The sequence below is a fragment of the Heterodontus francisci genome, chromosome 14 (assembly GCF_036365525.1).
Source record: "Heterodontus francisci isolate sHetFra1 chromosome 14, sHetFra1.hap1, whole genome shotgun sequence".
NCBI lineage: Eukaryota > Metazoa > Chordata > Chondrichthyes > Heterodontiformes > Heterodontidae > Heterodontus > Heterodontus francisci.
The window spans coordinates 17,784,876-17,805,535 of NC_090384.1; the positions used below are offsets into that span (position 1 = coordinate 17,784,876).

General features: G+C 43.8%; 1 protein-coding gene across 1 annotated transcript in view; it reads right to left on the reverse strand.

Moving 5' to 3' along the window:
- Window positions 1–16,102, reverse strand: part of LOC137376882 (mucin-6-like) — a 38,528-nt gene extending 22,426 nt beyond the window's left edge. Inside the window, exons 1-5 of the mRNA XM_068045838.1 lie at window positions 16,069–16,102; window positions 14,607–14,705; window positions 13,891–13,959; window positions 10,753–10,890; window positions 5,390–5,554 (exon numbers count right to left, since the gene is read on the reverse strand). Of these exons, the coding sequence (XP_067901939.1) occupies window positions 5,390–5,554; window positions 10,753–10,890; window positions 13,891–13,959; window positions 14,607–14,705; window positions 16,069–16,102 (505 nt within the window). The remainder of the gene's footprint in view (window positions 1–5,389; window positions 5,555–10,752; window positions 10,891–13,890; window positions 13,960–14,606; window positions 14,706–16,068) is intronic.
- Window positions 16,103–20,660: the final 4,558 nt, after the last annotated feature.

Here is a 20,660-nt window from a genome sequence, read left to right on the forward strand (position 1 = left end):
TGTGAACATGAGAGCAGAGGGGTGTGTTGAAATGGCAAGCAACCGGGAGCTCGGGGTCCTGCTTACGGACTGAGCAGAGGTGTTCCGCAAAGCGGTCACCCAGTCTGCGTTTGGTCTCACCAAATTGTGAGCAGCGAATACAGTACACTACATTGAAAGAAGTACAAGCAAATCGCTGCTTCACCTGAAAGGAGTGTTTGAGACCTTAGATAGTGAGGCGAGAGGAGGTAAATGGCCAGGTATTACACCTCCTGCGATTGCAAGGGAAGGTGCCGTGGGAAGGGGACAAGGTGGTGGGGGTAATGGAGGAGTGGACGAGGGTGTCCCAGAGGGAATGATCCCTTCAGAATGCTGACAGGGGAAGATTCGTTTGGTAGTGGCATCATGCTGGATGTGGCGGAAGTGGCGGAGGATGATCCTTTGGATCTGGAGGCTGGTGGGGTGGAAAGTGAGGACAAGGGGAACCCTGTCGCGCTTCTGGGAGGGAGGAGAAGGGATGAGGGTAGGGGCGCAGAAAATGGGCCAGACACGGTTGAGGGCCCTGTCAACCACAGTGGTGGCGGGGGGGGGTGGGTGCGGGGAATCCTTGGTTGAAGAAATAGCAGAGGTAGATAAGGTGGTTAGGAAGGCATACGGGATACTTGCCTTTATTAGCCGAGGCATAGAATATAAGATAAGGTAGGTTATGATGGAGCTGCATAAAACGCTAGTTGGACCACAGCTGGAGTATTGTGTACAGTTCTGGGCACCACACTATAGGAAGGATGTGACTGCACTGGAGAGGGTGCAGAGGAGATTCACCAGGATGTTGTCTAGGCTGGAGCATTTCAGCTATGAAGAGAGACTGGATAGGCTAGGGTTGTTTTCCTTAGAGCAGAGACTGCTGAGGGGGGACCTGATTGAGGTGTACAAAATTATGAGGGGCATTGATAGGATAGATAGGAAGAAACTTTTTCCCTTAGCGGAGGGGGCATAGATTTAAGGTAAGGGGTGGGAGGTTTAGAGGGCATTTGAGGAAAGAAATTTTCACCCAGAGGGTGGTTGGAATCTGGAACACACCACCTGCAGGGGTGGTAGAGGCAGGAACCCTCACAACATTTAAGAATTATTTAGCTGAGCACTTGAAACACTATAGCATACAAGGCTGTGGACCAAGTGCTGGAAAATGGGATTAGAATAGATAAGTGCTTGATGTCTGGCACAGACACGATGGGCCGAAGGGCCTGTTTCTGTGCTGTATAACTCTATGACTCTTTTTTGTGTCGTAACCTGTGTCTACATAGCCACATCATTCTTCCACTGGCATATGGTTTAGACTCCGCGAACATTGATTAGTAATATTTCATAACTTTCAACAAAGCTATATATCTTCGAGAAAGAAAGATTCTCCGAAAAGGATGCATCATCCATGGCTAATTAAGGAAGTTAAAGATAAAGTTAAAGGCATACAATGCTGAGCAGAAGATTGGGAAAAATTTTTGAAACCAGCAAAGGATGACACAAAAAATTAAAGAGGGAAAAATTAGAATATGAGAGTAAACTAGCAAGAAATATAAAAAGAGACAGTACAGGTATTATAAAAAGGAAGGGAGTAGTTAAAGTAAATGTTGGTCCCTTAAGGGATGAGACTGATAAATTAATAATGGGAAACAAGGAAATTGAACAAGTATTTTGTATCTGTCATTATGGAAGAAGACACAAAAAATATCTCAAGAATAGTAGAAAATCAAGGAGCAAAAGGGAGGAACTTAAAACAATCACTATCACTCGTGGAAAAAGTACACAGAAAACTAATGGAACTACAGTCCCATAGACCTGATGACCTGTATCCTAGGATCTTTAAAAGAAGTGGCTGCAGAGATTGTGGATTCATTGGCTGTAATCTTCCAAAATTCTCTAGATTCTGGAAAGGCCCAAGTAGATTGGAAAACTGCAAATGTAACACTTCATTCAAGAATGAAGGGAGGACAGAAAGCACAAAACTATAGGCCAGTTAGCATAAAATCTGTCATTGGGAAAATGTTGGAATGCATTATTAAGATAGCCGTGGCAGGGCATTTAGAAAATCCCAATACAATCAAGCAGAGTCAACACGGTTTTGTGAAATAAAATCATGTTTGACAAATTTATTTGAGTTATTTGAGAATTTAACAAGCAGGTGGATAAAGGAGAGCCAGCAGATGTTAAAACAAAAAGTGCTGGAAAATACTCAGCAAGTCTGGCAGCATCTGTGGAGAGAGACGCAAAGTTAATGTTTCAGGTCAGTGACCTTTCATCAGAATGGCAGATGTAGTGTATTTGGATTTCCAAAAGGCATTTGACAAGGTGCCACATAAAAGCACAAGCGAAGAACTCATGGTGTTGAGGATAATATATTAGCATTGGCTAACGAACAGGAAACAGAGGGGCATTTTCAGGTTGGAAAACTGCAGCCAGTGGGGTGCCACAGGGATTATTGCTGGGATCTCAACTAATTACAATCTATATTAATGACTTGGATGAAGGGACCAAGTTATATTGTAGCCAAATTTGCTGATGATGCAAAGGGTCTGCAAAGGCATATAAATAGTTTAAGTGAGTGGGCAAAAATTTGGCATATGGAGTGTAATGTGGGAAAAGTGAGGTTGTCTACTTTGGTGGGAAGAACAGAAAAGCAAAATATTATTTAAATGGCGAGAGAAACAGCAGAATACTGCAGTACAGAGGGATCTGGGTGTTGCCTTCGCGGTGCCAGGGTTAAAGACATATGTCATAAGAAATAGGAGGAGGAGTAGGCTATTCAGCCCCTCCAGCCTGCTTTGCTATTCAATAAGATAATGACTGATCTGATTGTGGCCTTAATCCCAATTTCCTGCCACCCCCACCGTCCCTGCCCCCACCCCCTGCATAACCTTTAACCCCCTTGTAGATCAAAAATATGTCTAACTCAGGTTTGAATATTCAAATGACCCACTGCTCTCTGGAGAAGAGACAAGCTGGCACCTGCACTGCTCTTGTCTGAAACCCTGGCTGCAAGCGACTTGTATTTGATATCTCACTACCTGCATCTAGTCTATCCTCTAAAGTACATGCGGTGTTAGTATTTGAGCTGGTGGCTGCAAGTGTGGGCATGAGTGGTGGTGTTTCATCCTCGTCACTGTCTTCCTGCTCTTCCACTATCTTTTCTTCCACCTCTACTTGGCCAGGTTGCAGTTCTTAGGTATTTGAAAGGTAAAAGGCATTAGGGTATGGTTGTAGTGGGGTGAGGGAGGAAAGCAAGACGTGCATGATTACACCATCTACAACTTGTAAATTAGAAGAGATGGTGAGATGAGGGGAAAGTGGGTTATGAGAAGGAGGGCTAGGTATGAGAATATGTCATTTACAACGGTTTTAGCCCCACCTCCGGCCACAGTCTCAGCAATGGCCACTTCCATGATGTCAAACACTGTCTTCTCCATCGGGTTCAGATCATGCAGCTGGTTAGGTGCCACTGCTTCCGCTGTGCACCACCTTGTCCTGCAAAAAAGGAAAGTGTGTCAGTGAGTGTGCTGCAATGTGTTTGGGTGATGTGCCTGCCATGAGGAATAGCTGGCAGTGTGTGCAGGCTGAGATGTGGGTGTGAGGCTTGCAGCAGTGCTAAGTGTTAAGAGGAAGAGGTGAAGCATTTGAATGTTAGGTGTGAATTGTGATTGATAGAGAGCTTTGATTGGTGAGTGTTGGGGTGTGGTGTTTTGAGCAGTGTGTGAGGTTAGTGATACAGTTGATAGGATATTGCATTTGAAGATACATTTTTTTCTTTTTTTATTCATTCATGGGATATGGGCTTGGCTAGCTCGGCCAGCATTTATTACCCATCCCTAATTGCCCTTGAGGAGGTGGTGGTGAGCTGCCTTCTTGAACCTAGGGGTGCAGCAAGTTCTGGAGCACAGATCTTCAGTACTATTGCCGGAATATTGTCAGGGCCCATAGCCTTTGCAGTATCCAGTGCCTTCAGTCGTTTCTTGATATCATGCGGAGTGAATTGAATTGGCTGAAGTCTGGCATCTGTGATGCTGGGGACTTCAGGAGGAGGCCGAGATGGATCATCAACTCGGCACTTCTGGCTGAAGATTATTGCAAATGCCTTATCTTTTGTACTGATGTGCTGGGCTCCCCCTTCATTGAGGATGGGGATATTTGTGGAACCACCTCCTCCAGTTAGTTGCTTAATTGTCCAACACCATTCATTGGCCTTGACAATTAATGTGAGGTCATTAAACTTCTTTCTGCAGGTCCTCGAGGCTACACTGCTTGCATTGATAGGATTGGCTATCTGGTACCACTGACTTTGTAAAGTTTGTCTGGAGGGCCTCCTGCCCCCCTGTAGGTGGATCACTTCTCTCCTCCTCTCCACCTCCTCTATAAAGAGAACTAATGCAATATCAGAGAAGCTTGGAGCACGTGCTCTCCCCTGTTGCATCATAATTGACTCTTCTTTCTTCTTCCTGCTCAGACTCTCTTCCAACAGTTCCAGCAGCTGCTCCAGTCAGAGTGCACCTCCTCTTCAAAAGCCACATGCTGGCTTTAAGTAGTGCAGAATAGCTTTCAGCAATGTTAGCCTCACACAAGCTTGGGTCCCACTGCTGAAGCATGCAACCATTTCATGCTAGCGGCACAAAAATTCATGCAAATTAGCAGGCAGTACAAATTTGACCTGGTCTTTGCATTGGGCATGAATTAATTGCACATTGTTATCTTCACGCTTATTTTCGGGGACTGTCCAAATTACACAGTGGCGCAGTGGTTAGCACCGCAGCCTCACAGCTCCAGCAATCCAGGTTTAGTTCTGGGTACTGCCAGTGAGGAGTTTGCAAGTTCTCCCTGTGACTGTGTGGGTTTCCGCTGAGTGCTCCGGTTTCCTCCCACAGCCAAAGACTTGCAGGTTGATAGGTAAATAGGCCATTGTAAATTGCCCCTGGTGTAGGTAGGTGGTAGGAGAATGGTGGGGATGTGGTAGGGAATATGGGATTAATGTAGGATTAGTATAAATAGGTGGTTGTTGGTTGGCACAGACTCGGTGGGCCGAAGGATCTGTTTCAGTGCTGTATCTCAAAATATAAAAAAAACACCTTGTGTGGATTCTTCAGTCTGATGGGTTAAAGAGTATGCTGTTACTTGCCCTGTTTACACACTCCACAGATCATGAGATGCTGCAAAGAATGTCTACATATGGTAAGTTGCTGCTAAAAAGCCCACAAAAAGTGTATGGGCAGCTGTTCTTTCATATCTGATGGTCAGAAAAGTGGAAGATATTAAAAAAATGAATATCATCAGTCATTTTAACAGCACAAACAGCAGCAGATGAGAATTCAAACTCTCAAAATTGTCATAGAATGATGGAATAATCAGACTGAAATTTGAAGCTTACCATTTACTTGACTTAATGAGCATGGATCAGAGTCTTCATTATGAGCAGGTCCACAATTTGCTGTGACTCGCCAAGAACTCACAAAAATACTCGGATTCCCTTCTATTATATTCATACTGCTCTTAAAATCATCTGTAGAGTCTCCATTGAAATTACCACAGAGCCCTGCAATAAAATAAATGAAGCAGATAAATAGCCACATCCACTATAAAAGCAGGTCATATAAAAACAACCTTTGTAAACAATCAATAGATGGAAAATATCTAAACTGCACCAAGACCATTCCTAGTTTCCTGTGAATTCTGAAAATGCAGCACTCACAAATCCTTCTGGATATGAAATGGAACTGGATTCTACTTCCAAAATTTAGTTTTAAATCTGTAGTGTCAAAGACAATACTGCCTGCCACCCCTGTTGAAGAATGCTTGGAAGAAGCACTGAGGATAGCAAGGACACAGAATGTACTCTGGATGGGGGACTTCAATGTCCATCACCAACAGTAGCTCAGTAGTACCACTACTGACCGAGCTGGCCAAGTCCCGAAGGACAAAGCTGCCAGACTGGGTCTGCACCGGTAATGAGAGCACCAACAAGAGGGAAAAACCTACTTGACTTCCTCCTCACCAACCAACTTGTCATCAATGCATTTGTCCATGACAGTATTGGTAGTTGTGGCCACTGCAGTCATTGAGAAGATGAAGTCCCGTCTTCACATTGAGACGCTTTCCATCTTATGGTGAGGGACTACCACAATGCTAAATAGAATAGATTCAAAACAAATCTAGCAACTGAAAACTGGGTATCCATGAGGCGCTATGAGCCATCAGCAGCAACAGAATTATATTCCACTATAATTTGCAGCCTCATGGACCAGCATATCCCACACTCGCTATTACCATCAAGCCAAGGGGCCAAACATGATCAATAAGTAGTGTAGGAAATCATGTCAAGAGCTGCACCAGGCATATCTCAAAATGAGGCACCACCTGGTGAAGTTACAAAAGAGGATAAAATGCATGCTATAGAGAGAGCTAAGCAATCCCACAACCAACGGATCAGATCAAAGCTCTGCAGTCCTGCCACATCCAGTTGTGAATGGTGGTGGACAATTAAACAACTAACAGGAGGAAGAGGCTCAATGAACAACCCCAACCTTAATGTGAGTGCAAAGGAAAAGGCTGAAGTGTTTGCAACCAACTTCAGTTAGAAGTGCTGTAGATAATCTACCTCAGCATCCTCCTGAGGTTCCCAGCATCATAGAAGCAGGATTTCAGCCAATTTGATTCACTCTACGTGATGCCAAGAAATGGCTGAGGGCATGGGATACAGCAAAGGCTAGGGTCTGACAACATCCTGGCTATAGTGATGAAGATGTGTGCTCCAGGAATAGCCACAAACCTATCCAAGCTATTCCAGTACAGCTGCAACAATGGCACCCACCCGACAAAGTGGAAGGTTGCCCACATATGTCCGGTCCACAAAAAGCAGGACAAATCCAATCCTGCCAATTACCACTCCATTAATCTACTCTAAATCAGCAAAGTGATAGAAGGCGCCATCAACAGTGCTAACTAGCGGCACCTACTCATCAGCAGCATGCTCATTGATGCTAAGCTTGGGTTCTGCCATGGCTCGGCTCCAGACTTCATTACAGCCTTGGTCCAAATGTAGACAGAAGCGCTAAATTCCAGGAGTGAGGTGAGAGTGACTGCCCTTGACACGAGGGCAGCATTTGACAGACTATGGCATCATGGAGCCCTAGTAAAACTGAATTGGACAAAATTCTCCACTGGCTAGAGTCATATGCAATGCTGCAGGAGTTCCTTGGGGCAGTGTCCTAGGCCCAACCATCTTCAGCTGACTCATCAATGACTTTTTCTCCATTATAAAATAGACGTGGGAATGTTCACTGATGATTACCCAGTATCTACTTCTGTCTACAACTTTTCAAATAATGTAGCAGTCAGCTCTTGCATGCAGCAAGACTTGGACAGCATTCAGGCTTGTGCTGGGAAGTGGCAAGTAACATTTGTGCCACACAAGTGCCAGGCAACGACCATCTCCAACAAGAGAGTCTAAACACCTCCCACTGACATTTAATGGCATTACCGTCGCTGAGTACCCCACTGTCAACAAACTGGAATCAACAGTGACCAGAAACTTAACTGTGGCTACAAGAGTAGATCAGAGGCTGGGAATTCCATGGTGAGTAACTCACCTCCTGACTCCCCAAAGCCTGTCCACCATCTACAAGGCACAAGCCTCTCTACTTGTAATACTCACTTCCTAGCTTTTATTTATTCTTTCACGGAATGTAGGCATCTCTGGCTAGGCCAATATTTAGTGCCCATCCCTAATTGTCATTGAGGAGGTGGAAGTAAGCTGTTAGGAAGGGAGTTCCAGGATTTTGATATAGCGACAGTGAAGGAATGGCGACATAGTTCCAAGTCAGGATGGTGAGTGGCTTGGAGGGGAACTTGCAGGTGGTGGTGCCGTGCATCTATTTATTTTTTTATTAAGAGATACAGCACTGAAACAGGCCTTTCGGCCCACCGAGTCTGTGTGGACCAACAACCACCCATTTATACTAATCCTACATTAATCCCATATTCCCTACCACATCCCCACCATTCTCCTACCACCTACCTACACTAGGGGCAATTTACAATGGCCAATTTACCGATCAACCTGCAAGGCTTTGGCTGTGGGAGGAAACGGGAGCACCTGGCGGAAACCCACGCAGTCAAAGGGCGAACTTGCAAACTCCGCACAGGCAGTACCCAGAACTGAACCCGGGTCACTGGAGCTGTGAGGCTGTGGTGCTAACTACTGCACCACCGTGCCGCCATCCTTGTCCTTCTAGGTGGCAGAGGTCGCGGGTTTGGAAGGTGCTGTCGAAGGAGCCTTGGTGTGTTGCTGTAGTGCATCTTGTAGATGGTACACACTGCTGCCACTGTGCGTGGTGGTGATGGAAGTAAATGTTGAAGGTAATGGATTATCAAGCCCAATCAAGTGGGCTGCTTTGTCCTCCATGGTATCTAGCTTCTTAAGTGTTGTTGGAGCTGCAGTCATCTAGTAAAGTAAAGAGTATTCCATCACACTCTTGACTTGTGCCTTGTAGATGGTGGAGAGGCATTGGGGTATCAGGAGGCGAGTTACTTGCCACAGAATTGATGAGTGCAACTCGATTAACACTCAAGAAACTCGACACCATCCAGGACAAAGCAGTCCACTTAATTGGCACCCCACTCATTCCCTCTACCACCTGGAGGAACAAGGTCAGCAGGCGCATGGGAACATAAAGGGCGGCACAGTGGCGCAGTGGTTAGCACCGCAGCCTCACAGCTCCAGCGACCCAGGTTCAATTCCGGGTACTGCCTGTGTGGAGTTTGCAAGTTCTCCCTGTGTCTGCGTGGGTTTCCTCCGGGTGCTCCGGTTTCCTCCCACGTGCCAAAGACTTGCAGGTTGATAGGTAAATTGGCCATTATAAATTGCCCCTAGTATAGGTAGGTGGTAGGAAAATATAGGGACAGGTGGGAATGTGGTGGAAATATGGAATTAGTGTAAGGATTAGTATAAATGGGTGGTTGATGGTCGGCACAGACTCGGTGGGCCGAAGGGCCTGTTTCAGTGCTGTATCTCTAAACTAAACTAAACTAAACATCACCACCTGCAAGTTCCCCTCCAAGTTACACCATCCTAATTTGGAAATATATCGTAGTTCGTTCATCATCACTGAATCAAAGCACCCTCTACCTAACAGTACAGTGAGTGTACCTTTACCAGAGGGACTGCAGCTGTTCAAATGGCACCACCTTTGCCATCACCTGCACCTTCCAGGGTTATTAAGAAATGGTCATAAATACAGGCCTTGCCAAGAATGACCATATCTCATATTAACTGTAATCATTTTCCTTATTCATATATGGATGATTAAATAATATAGCTCTGCATCTAAACTTAATTAAATAACAATAGTAGAAGCGGAGAAGTAAATTACAGAAGTTTGTGATGGAGGTATTAACCACTTAAAGTTAATACACAATATCCCTGGTAAAATAATAGCAAGGGAATTTTATACAAATGGATTAAATCTTTGTATACCAATAACACACTGCATGATTTCACCCAACAAGCTGTGACATTAGCCAAATGTCTGCCAAAGTGATGAAAAATTTTACAAATTACTGCACTGTGTGATGGAGTTTGTGCTACGAGACCAGAGGAGGACTTCTTGAATTCTGTTAAGTGCAGACTCTGGTTTCAAAGCTTGTTGTTTCGAGATAGACCTTGACTTGAAAATAAAACTCAAAGCTTCCGGATTCTAGAGAAACAGAACTGGTTGGAATCAGATTAAACAGACACAGGATCATTTGACCTGAGGCATGTAACTGGAGCTATTCAAACTCAGTGTTTACAGTCTGTGACTGCAGGCTTTTTTTTTAGCAGGGAAGCTGTAGAGAGAGAAAACTAATTCTGTGAGTTGGCATTGAGTTGCAGCAGCTGTTTTCAGTGACTTAAAGAGTTACTTAAGGTGACACCAGTTGAGCCACCCCATCAAGGCTGTCGTGAGCAGAACTATGGAAGTTCCGGAGGGGTGTGATGTTCTGGTGGAGACAGTATTGGTGAGTTTGGGATTGTAGGGGATTGTTGTCAAAATGAAATCAGTGTTTGCCTTTTGGAGGAAAGGATTTGGAAATCTACCTAAAGAAGATCATAGTTTTGAGGAACTTTGTGGCTGTTCGGTGCCATATTTGCTGAGAGGACTGCCCAGTAAATCCATAAAATCTATCTTTGTCGCATTTGATAGTTAACGTGTCATTCGTAAACTCTCTCCCTCTCTCTCTCTCTCGCTCTCTCTCTCTCTCTCTCTCTCTATATATATATATATATATATATGACTGTGATTAAATTCATTTTTTATTTACAATGATTTTGGTTTGATTGTTGAAGTAAAATTTATAAAAGTGAAATAGAATAACAAAATCATAGAAATTTACATCATAGAAGGAGGCCATTCAGCCCATTGTATCTGTGCTGGCTGAAAAAGTGTCTATGTTTTTTCCTATTGGGGCCATTCAGTAAATTCAATTCTTTTGGTTTGTTGATCTCCATGGGGCTCATAGCAACTGTGTAAACCATGCAAACTTGCATTTAATTAAACTTTATCTGATACTATTTTTCATTTAGGCGCAAATTAATGATCAATTATAATGAAATTAAATCAAAACAGAGCAATAGCGTTTCAAAGCAGTTTTGCAGTGAATTATATCTACTGTTAGGAAAGAGAGCTGTATTATAGTTTGCTTAATCTTCTCAATCCTGTGCTATAATGAGTTTATTAATGCTATTTAAACACTTACCACTGGTATCGCCATAGAACATCACTCCAACTGTGATATACACCTGGAAAACTTCAGTAACCTTAAATAGTATGTCCAGGCCAAAATTGGTGTCCATTTGAATATAGTTGGAAGAGCGTCTGTAGATTTTGATATTTCCTAAAAGATTCCAAATGATTATATAAGTAATAAATATACTCGTATGACTCCTGCAGCACAGTTCACATGTCGTTTGAAACTTGTTGGAGAATTTGTCTTTCTGAGGATTCTACTGGTGTACAATGTGCCAGCTAAGCACAAGTGAATTTTACATCACTTAGTCATAGAACCATAGAAAAATTGCAGCACAGAAAGAGGCCATTCAGCCCGATGTGGCCTTTTCGGCTGAAAACTAGTCGCCCAATCTAATTCCATCTTCCAGCACCTGATCCATAGCCTTGCCGGTTACAGCACTTCAGGTGCATGTCCAGGTACCTTTTAAAAGAATTGAGGGTTTCTGCCTCCACCACCATTCCTGGCAGCGAATTCCAGACACCCACCACCCTCTGGGTGAAAAAGGCATTTTCTCATGTCGCCTCTAATCCTTCCACCAATCACTTTAAATTTGTGCCCCTGGTAATTGACCTCTCCGTTAGGGGAAACGGGTCCTTCCTGTCTACTCTATGTAGGCCCCTCATAATTTTGTACACCTCAATTAAGTCACCCTTCAGCCTCCTCTGTTCTATGGAAAACAACCCAAGCCTATCCAATCTTTCCTCACAGCTGCAACTTTCAAGCCCTGCCAACATTCTTGTAAATCTCCTCTGTGCTCTCTTCAGAGCAATTATGTCCTTTCTGTAATGTGGTGACCAGAATTGTACGCAATACTCCAGCTGTGGCTGAACCAGCGTTTTATACAGTTCCAGCATTACATCTCTGCTTTTGTATTCTATATCTTGGCCAATAAAGGAAAGCATTCCATATGCCTTCTTCACCACATTATCTACCTGTCTTGCCATCTTTCGGGACCTGTGGACATGCACTCCAAGGTCTCTCACTTCTTCTACTGCTCTCAATCTCCTTCCGTTTATTGTGTATTCCCTGGTTTTATTTGGCCTCTTCAGGTGCATTACCTCACACTTCTCCTGATTGAATTCCATTTGCCACCTTTCCGCCCACTCAACTAAACCATTGATATCATTCTGGAGTCTACAGCCACCCTCTTCACTATCAACTACACGATCAATTTTCGTGTCATCAGCAAATTTCCCAATCATACCTCCCACATTTAAGTCCAAATCATTAATATATACCACAAACAGCAAGGGACCCAACACTGAGCCCTGTGGAACACCAGCTTTCCATTCACAAAATCATTCGTCGACTACTCCCCTTTTCTTCCTGTCACTGACCCAATTTTGGATCCAACCCGCCTCATTCCCCTGAATCCCATGGGCTTTCATTTTACTGACCAGTCTGCCTTGCGGGACCTTGTCAAATGCCTTATTAAAATCCATACAGACCACATCCACTACACCACCCTCATCAATCCTCCTTGTTACTTCCTCAAGGAATTCAATTGAGTTAGGAAGACATGACCTTCCCTTAACAAATCCATGCTGACTATCCTATATCACTCCCTGCCTTTCTAAGTAGCAGTTTATCCTGTCCCTCAGAATTGATTCTAATAAGTTACCCACCACCGAGGTCAGACTGACTGGCCTGTAATTATTTGTCCTATCCCTCACACCCTTTTTAAACAATGGTATAATGTTCGCAGACCTCCAATCCTCTGGCACCTCGCCCGAATCTAGTGAGGAATTGAAGATGATCCTCAGAGCATCCGCTATTTCCTCCCTGGCTTCTTTTAACAACTTGGGATGCAATCCATCTGGCCCTGGTGATTTGTCCACTTTCAAGGATGTCAGACCCGCTAGTACTTCCTCTCTCATTATGTTTATTGTCTCTAATATTTCACACTCCTCCTCTTTTACTACAATGTCTGCATCATCCCTCTCCTTTGTGAAGACAGAGGCAAAAAACTCATTAAGAACCTTGCCCACATCATCTGCATCCATGCACGAGTTCCCTTGTACATTTCTGATAGGCCCTACCCTTCCCTTAGTTATCCTCTTGTTCTTAATGTGCTGATAAAACATCTTTGGGTTTTCCTTGATTTTACCTGCCAATATTTTTTTATGTCCTCTCTTTGCTTCTCTAATTTCCTTTTTTACTTCACCCCTGCATTTTCTATACTCTTCTAGGCTTTTTAAAGTATTAAGTTTTTTGTGATCGTCATAAGCTTTCTTTTTCTGCTTCAACATACCCTATAAGCCTGAGATAACCACAGGGCTCTATATTTGGCTATACCACCCTTTATCTTTGTGGGACATGCCTACACTGTGCCAGTAGAATCTCGCTTTTGAATGCCTCCTACTGGTTTGCCACTGATTTTCTTTCCAGTAGCTGTATCCAGTCCACTTTCACCAAATCGCGCCTCAGTTTCGTAAAATTTGCCTTCCCCCCCAATTTAGAACTTTAACTCCTGTCTTATCTTTGTCCTTTTCCATGATTATGCTAAAACTAACTGTATTATGATCACTATCTCCAAAATGGTCACCTACTGCTACTTCATCTACTTGCCCAGCTTCATTACTGAAGACTAAATCTAGAATTGCACCCCCTCTTGTTGGGCTTATTACATGCTGGTTAAAAATGCAGTTCAAGAATTTTGTGCCCTCTGTGCCCTTGACACTGTTTGTATTCCAGTTGATATTAGGGTAGTTGAAATCCCCAACTATTACTGCCCTATAGTTTTTACACTCAGAAATTTGCCTACATATTTGTTCCTCTATCTCCTTCTCACTATTTGGGGGTCTATAGTACACTCCTAGTAGTGTGGCTGTCCCTTTTATATTTCTGATCTCCACCCAAATGGCCTCATTTGATGATTCTTGGATGGGGAAGCGGGGTGGAAGAGCAATTAGAAAGTTAGGACAATTCTACAATTATTTGCATATACATAATGGCAAAAAATCTTACTTTTATTTATGAGCACTATAAGACTAAGGTAGAATTGTGCCTCATTTTTTAAATTTGTTTTTTTGTGGGATGTGGGCACCACTGGCTAGGCCAGCATTTATTGCCCATCCCTAATTGCCCTTGAATTGAGTGGCTTGCCCGGCCATTTCAGAGGACATGTTTTTGAAGAGTCAATCACAATGCTGTAAGGACGGCTGATTTTCCTCCCTAAAGGAAGAAAAAGGGCCAGATGGGTTTTTACAACAATTGTCAACTAGGTGACCACTGGACTAGCTTTTTTTTAAAATTCCAGATTTATTAATTAAATTTACATTTCACCATCTGCCATGGTGGGATTTGAACCCATGTCCCCAGAGCATTAGCCTAGGCTCTGGATTTCTAGTCCAGTGACAATACCACTATGCCACAGCCTACCTCTTCTAAGAGCTGCTACTCTGCTTGTTTTCATGATTTTGTTCTGTCTGCCCTTTTTGTCATTTAATCTGTGTGGCACTCAGACTTTCTCATTTTCTATCTCTGTTTGCTTCCAACTTTACCTCTTAGTAGAGACTTTTGAAGGTTTATGTAAGTCAACAAGGATAAGAAAGTTGTGTGAGAGAGCTCACACAGCAACATTTATTTTACTTACAAAAACAACCAGGAAAACAAAACATTACAGGGGTCAGCAATGTATCCGTACATGGACACCAGTATCCATGGTAAACATTTTGAGGTCCGTGGTAATTTTAAATGGCCTGTTCCAAGCCTCTAAACTTGTGTTTTAAAACTCAAGATTAAAGGCTTGGAGAAAGACGTTTGTAATTATCAGGAGGAAAAGTAATTACAAAGGAGCGGGCAATCGGGTTAGTTTCTACAGCCCACCAATGTTTTGTATCTGGTCCGCCAATCAAAGCACAAATGGTTTGCCTGCACGCGGATCTCCAACGAATCAGAGCGCAGGGAGGCAGGACTTGCTGGGAAGACAGGAACCGTAAATCAGAGGGCACTGACCAATGGGGAGGCGGTGGCGTAGAGGGGAGGCGGTGGCATCGTGGTCATGTTACTGGACTAGTAATCCAGAACCCAGGCTAATGCTCTGGGGGCATGGGTTCAATCCCACCTTGGCAGATGGTGAAATTTGAATTCAATTAATAAATCTGGAATTAAAAGCTGGTGTAATGTTGACCATGAAAAAACATTGTCGATTGTTGTAAAAACCTATCTGGTTCACTAATGTCCTTTAGGGAAGGAAATCTGCTGTCCTTACCTGGTCTGGCCTACATGTGACTCCAGACCCACAGAAATGTGGTTGATTCTTAAATACTCTCTGAAATGGCCTAGCAAGCCACTCAATTCAAGGGCAATTAGGGATGGGCAATAGATGCTGGCCTAATCAGCAACGCGCACATCCCACAAACAAATTTTTAAAAAGGGAGCAGGTCAGGGGCGGCGCTAGGGGTGCCATCAATCAGCTGCTCCCTGCCTGCATCTGATCTGCGGAAGTAGCCCTGGAGAGTTTTGGTGTGAAAAGAACAGATATGATAGCGCACAGGAAAGCAATAGTAAAACTGGAAAGGCAAGACTTCTTTGAGCCAGAGCAAGCTTTTTATTGTAGGCAGACAGTCCATGTTCTCAGCTCTCCAAGGGTCCTAGTTTCTCTCAGAGAGCGGGGCCAGCACTGAGCAGCGATGTATCATTGTCAGGGGGGAGGGAATGGGGGTAGCGAGGAAGTGAGTGCAGAGAGAGGGGGGTAAGAGAGGTGGAGAGTGGGCGGGTGGAGAGCGCGAGAAAGTGGGGGAGAGAGAGTGGGGGGCAGTGAGTAAGGGAGAGGGTGGAAGTGGGGGACAGGGAGAGTGGGGGACACAGAGGTCAGTGGGAGGGGCACACAGAGGGGCAAGAGAGAGGGGGACACAGGGGAGAAGGATGGACACAGAGGAGGGAGGGAGAGGGGAGAAGAGTGGGAACAAACAGCAGCGCAGGAACCCATAAGATAGAAGAAAAATTATTTAAAATTAAGCTAGGGTTGGGGCTGATGTCTGCTCCCATCACAGATACGGCCATCTCTGATCACTTCCTTATTTCCATGTCCGCCCACATCTCCCTTCCACATCCGAACTGTACTTCCTTCTGTGCCTGCCTTGAAAAAAAATTATCCCTTAATCACTTAGAACTGCACTTTCAAAATCCAACTGTTTAGCCTTTTGCCCTCTATTCACCATGACATTTCTGCAACTTGAGTATTGCTGAAAATAGAGAGTCATCTTAATGGGCTTCATCCTGCACTCAAATTCACCTTCGAAATGGAGCAGTCAAATGATCTCCCTTTCCTTGATATACTAGTTGAGAAATCTGTTAAGGGGTTCTCTACCATGGTCTACCGCAAACCTACCTTCACCAGCCAATACACGCATTGGAATTCTTACAGTTCCACACGCTGTAAGATTGGCCTTATCGCCAACCTTGTAAATAGGGCCCAAGCCATTTTCTCACCATGCAAGCTTAATGCTGAAATAGGGTGGATCAAAGACATTCTGGGTGACAATGGGTGCCCCGATCAGATCATTTCTGGCTGTACTTCGCGCAAACTTATGAACGCGCCTCTGGCGGTCATTTTTGGCCCTGAAAAGTGCCCGGTCTATCTCAAATACCCTGGAAGGTTAATGCATCCTAAAAATTTGAGCAACAGGTGAGGCTAGCTGTTTCACACTGCTACTATGCAGTAGCAACACGTTGTGATGTTCACCACTAACAGGATGCTGCCGTCAAGCCAAAAAGACGCCCTGTCCATCACACAAATAAGTAATGTGATAAATGAATTTCAATGCCAGTATGCTGCTAGGTATATAGGTCATGCATCCTAAAGACAACATGTCCCTTCCACTGTTTGCAATGGGCAAGATACAGGCCCAACCAGCCCGTACTTGCAAAACTAAAAGCACAGTGTCCAACATTAGATGCAATTCTGCAATTAGACAACATTTGCTAAATAATCTTCAGTGTGCTAAGAATTACGCTGACAACCAATTTAAGATTGTAAGTAGGGCTCGCAGTGTGGCATATTGCGCGTACTCGCTTATACCCGATTCTGCCCCTGTCTCAGCTCATCTGCTGTTGAAACCCTCATCCATCCATTCGTTACCTCTAGACTTGACTATTCCAATGCACTTCTGGTTGGCCTACCACATAAACATGAGGTCACAAAATATTCTGTTACCCCTGTCCTTACTTGTGCCAAGTCCCTTTCATCCATCATCCCTGTGCTCACACACCTACATTGGCTCCCAGTCAAGCAATGCCTCAATTTAAACATTCTAATCCTGGTTTTCAAGTGGCCTGGCAACACCCCATTTCCCCATTGATGTCCTTGAGGGAAGGAAATCTGCTGTCCTTACTTGGTCTGGCCTACATGTGACTCTAAACCCACAGCAATGTGGTTGCTTCTGAACTGGCCTCGCAAGCCACTCAGTTCAAGGGCAGTCGGGGATGGGCAATGGATGCTGTTCTTGGCAGTGATATCCACATCCCATGAAAGAATAAAAAAAATTCTTCCAGACAAAACTAATAATATATATCTAAATTTTAAGAATAAATAGTGCCAACAAAGGAGGTTTGGTGGTTAAATCCACCTCACTACTTAGCACTAAAATGTACATGGACACAGGTTTGCTTCTGAACTATCCGTACCAATGATTAGCTGTACAACAGCCATCTGGTGAAGGCAAATGCCTGCTCATAGGAAAGACAGAAAATACCAGTTGACACATACACAGGTGTGAAGAATAGATTCAGTCTAGAAGCAGGCTGCTCATCCTCTGAGACCTAAAAGGAACATGAATGACCCAATACCCAAAGTTGGAACAGTCTGTACCCTGTTAATTGAATAGGTGTGTTAGCAGAATGTCCTTGTGGGACAAAACATTTTTGTTCTTACCTGCTGTAAATGGTAAGCTCTTGAATTGATTATTAACTTCTATTTTTCCACCCATTGAAAATATTATTTTCAGCTGTGAAATAAAAATGGGTTAGATGGGGTTAGTTACATAAATCAATTTTAAATATTAGTTCAAAGCAAAAACATTTTACAATATGGCAAAAAAAAACTAAAAAAGCTAACAGCATGCTTAAATGCAGAGTAATAGATTGAGAGGTCATGATGGTGCTTTAAAATGCACTGTTTAGACCACACTAGGAGTATTGCAGTTAGTCCACCACAAAAAGCATGCACATACATTGGGACATGTGCAAAGAGGAGCAACAAAACTGACCCCAAGTAAAGGGAATAAGCCGTGAGAAATTATTAGAAAACGTTCGGCTCTACAGTCTGGAAAGAAGGAAATTAACAATAGAATCTCACTGAGGTGTATCAAATATTAAATGAAATAGACAAAATTAATCTAGATATTTTGTCAAGGTCAATCAGGCAAGTAAGGCCAAGGGTCAGGAATTTAACAGTGCATTGATTTGCTAAGTGTTTTGTAACTGCATTTGAGAACAGATATATGCATGATTTTAATAATAGGTACTGTTGTAAGAAGGAAGATTATTTTCAATTATGTCTTAGCATTGCCTCCTCTGTGCTGTAAATTTCTATAAAAAGTTTTTTTTAATGCAAAACAGGGTTACATATTCCATAAATAGAAGATATTACATTTATTTCTTTTATATCCTTTTAATGTTTTCTTCAAGAAAAGATACCATCCAATATAAAATGCAGAGGTTCCAGATAGACTAAAGCAATTAAAAAAACCATGGGATAGAAATTCAGTTTTGGGTGCAGGGTTAGTGATTTGTGACCTGCCCATGCTGGTTCCAAACAAGGTGGGCAGCACATAAACTTAGTGTGGTTATCTCATCTGCATGATTATAGCGTGTGGCCGAGCATGTCCCAAGCTGCTTCCTTCTTCTTCATGTGGCTGGCTGCCTCTGCGCACAGCAGGGGGCTGAAGTCCCCAGTATCACAGATGCCAGACTTCAGCCAATTTGATTCACTTCGCGTGATATCAAGAAACGACTGAAGGCACTGGATACTGCAAAAGCTATGGGCCCTGACAATTTTCCGGCAATAGTACTGAAGACTTGTGCTCCAGAACTTGCCGCGCCCCGAGCCAAGCTGTTCCAGTACAGCTACAACACTGGCATCTACCCTGCAATGTGGAAAATTGCCCAGGTATGTCCTGTACACAAAAAGCAGGACAAGTCCAACCCGGCCAATTACCACCCCATCAGCCTACTCTCAATCATCAGTAAAGTGATGGAAGGTGTCATCAACAATGCCATCAAGCGGCACTGGCTTAGCAATAACCTACTCAGTGACGCTCAGTTTGGGTTCCGCCAAAAATGACCTTACCTGTAATTTGGGTGCCTGACCCTTTAAGGGCCATTCGTGCAGGGCCCATCTTGCAGCTACAAGGTTGTTGTTTGCTGAGTGATTGACGAACTTGTTGCCTGGACCTGTGTGTTCCAAATTAGTTATTCTGATGTCGCATCAGACGTTTGGGCTGTGTGACGTCAGGGAAGTACACATTCACAACCTTCCGGTGCATTGTGGGACATTCCCTCGTACACACTTTTCCTGATAGAGAGCAACATGGGCCATGCAGGAAGAGGCCAGAAGTGCATCATGCCTCCGCAAAGCGGCACTCGGCCGCAATGAATCCTGTGCCCATTAAATCCAGGGTACTTAGTGAGATAAGAATGGGGATTTATAAAATACTACTGGTTATTTTGAGGGAACTAGTAAATATAATGGGAAAGTAACAGGTAAAGGTAGTTCCCATATTCAATTTTAAAAGTTTTTTGAAATAGGAAATCGTCCCAAATTTTTGGAGGAACATTACATAGTGGGGTAGAAACTGGTCCTTGTTGTGCCTGTTTTCCAGATAGAAAACCGGGGTAAAAATGATATCACAGGGCTATCTATGCTCTGTGCCCCAAGGATGCCTGAAAAACTTTGTGGCCTTGTGCATCATTTTGAGGCATCCAGGGTAGCTGCCTAAAACAGGCATTATACTCCTTGCATATGCTACTGTTGTGTGCCTAATGCCTGTTTTAGATTCTTTCCTGGAAATTGGGCTGCCCTGAGCTCAAGCCTGCTCTACTTAGGTTTTCCAAGCATGGGTATGGCCTAGAAACCAGCTGTTAGCAAACATTTGTTGTATTTTTCATTTTAATGTTGATGCTTTCTTAACTTCCCCGTACCCCTGAAGGTCACTGCCAACCAATGTTCCCTGTAAGGTGCACGCATACAGAGCTGCGCAGTTTTCTGAAATGTACCGCACAACAGCTCGAGCAACGGAAAGGGATGAGAATCAAATCCCAATGGCAAAGCGACAAATCCCAATGGCAAAAGCAAGGGCAACTGGGGAGAGAACGGATAAAATGTAACTGAAAATGGAGGAGCAGCGAGCGTGGGGATAGAGCATCTGTCATTGGAGGAGCAGCGAGCGTGGGACAGAGAGAATGTGTGATGGAGAGCAATGAGGCGGGAGAGGGAATGTAATGAGGAGAGCTGCCACCGTATAATGAGGAGCTGCCACCGTGTAATGAGGAGCTGCCACCATGTAATAAGTTATTTTTATGTTATCTGTTGTGACATAAATGAGATGCATGGAGTCCAGTTGGTTGAAGATCTCAGACAGGTTTATTAACCAGCTAAATTATTATGTACAGTGGAGCCAACTATTTGCAGAACCTTCCTCTAGGTGTTAGTTACTGAGTGACTCAGGCTTGTAGTCACATGACTGCATCCTGCTTCGTAGCTCCTTAGCATATTAAGATCTTAAAGGGACATCACTCTTTAAGGCAATCATACAAGAGGGAGAATCTGCGACTGAAAGAGCGGCGAGTGCAGGAAAGAAATAAGCTGTGATTAAAGGAGCAGTGAGCTCGAGTGGTGGGGAGACAGGAGGGGCATCTGAGGATGAGTAGCA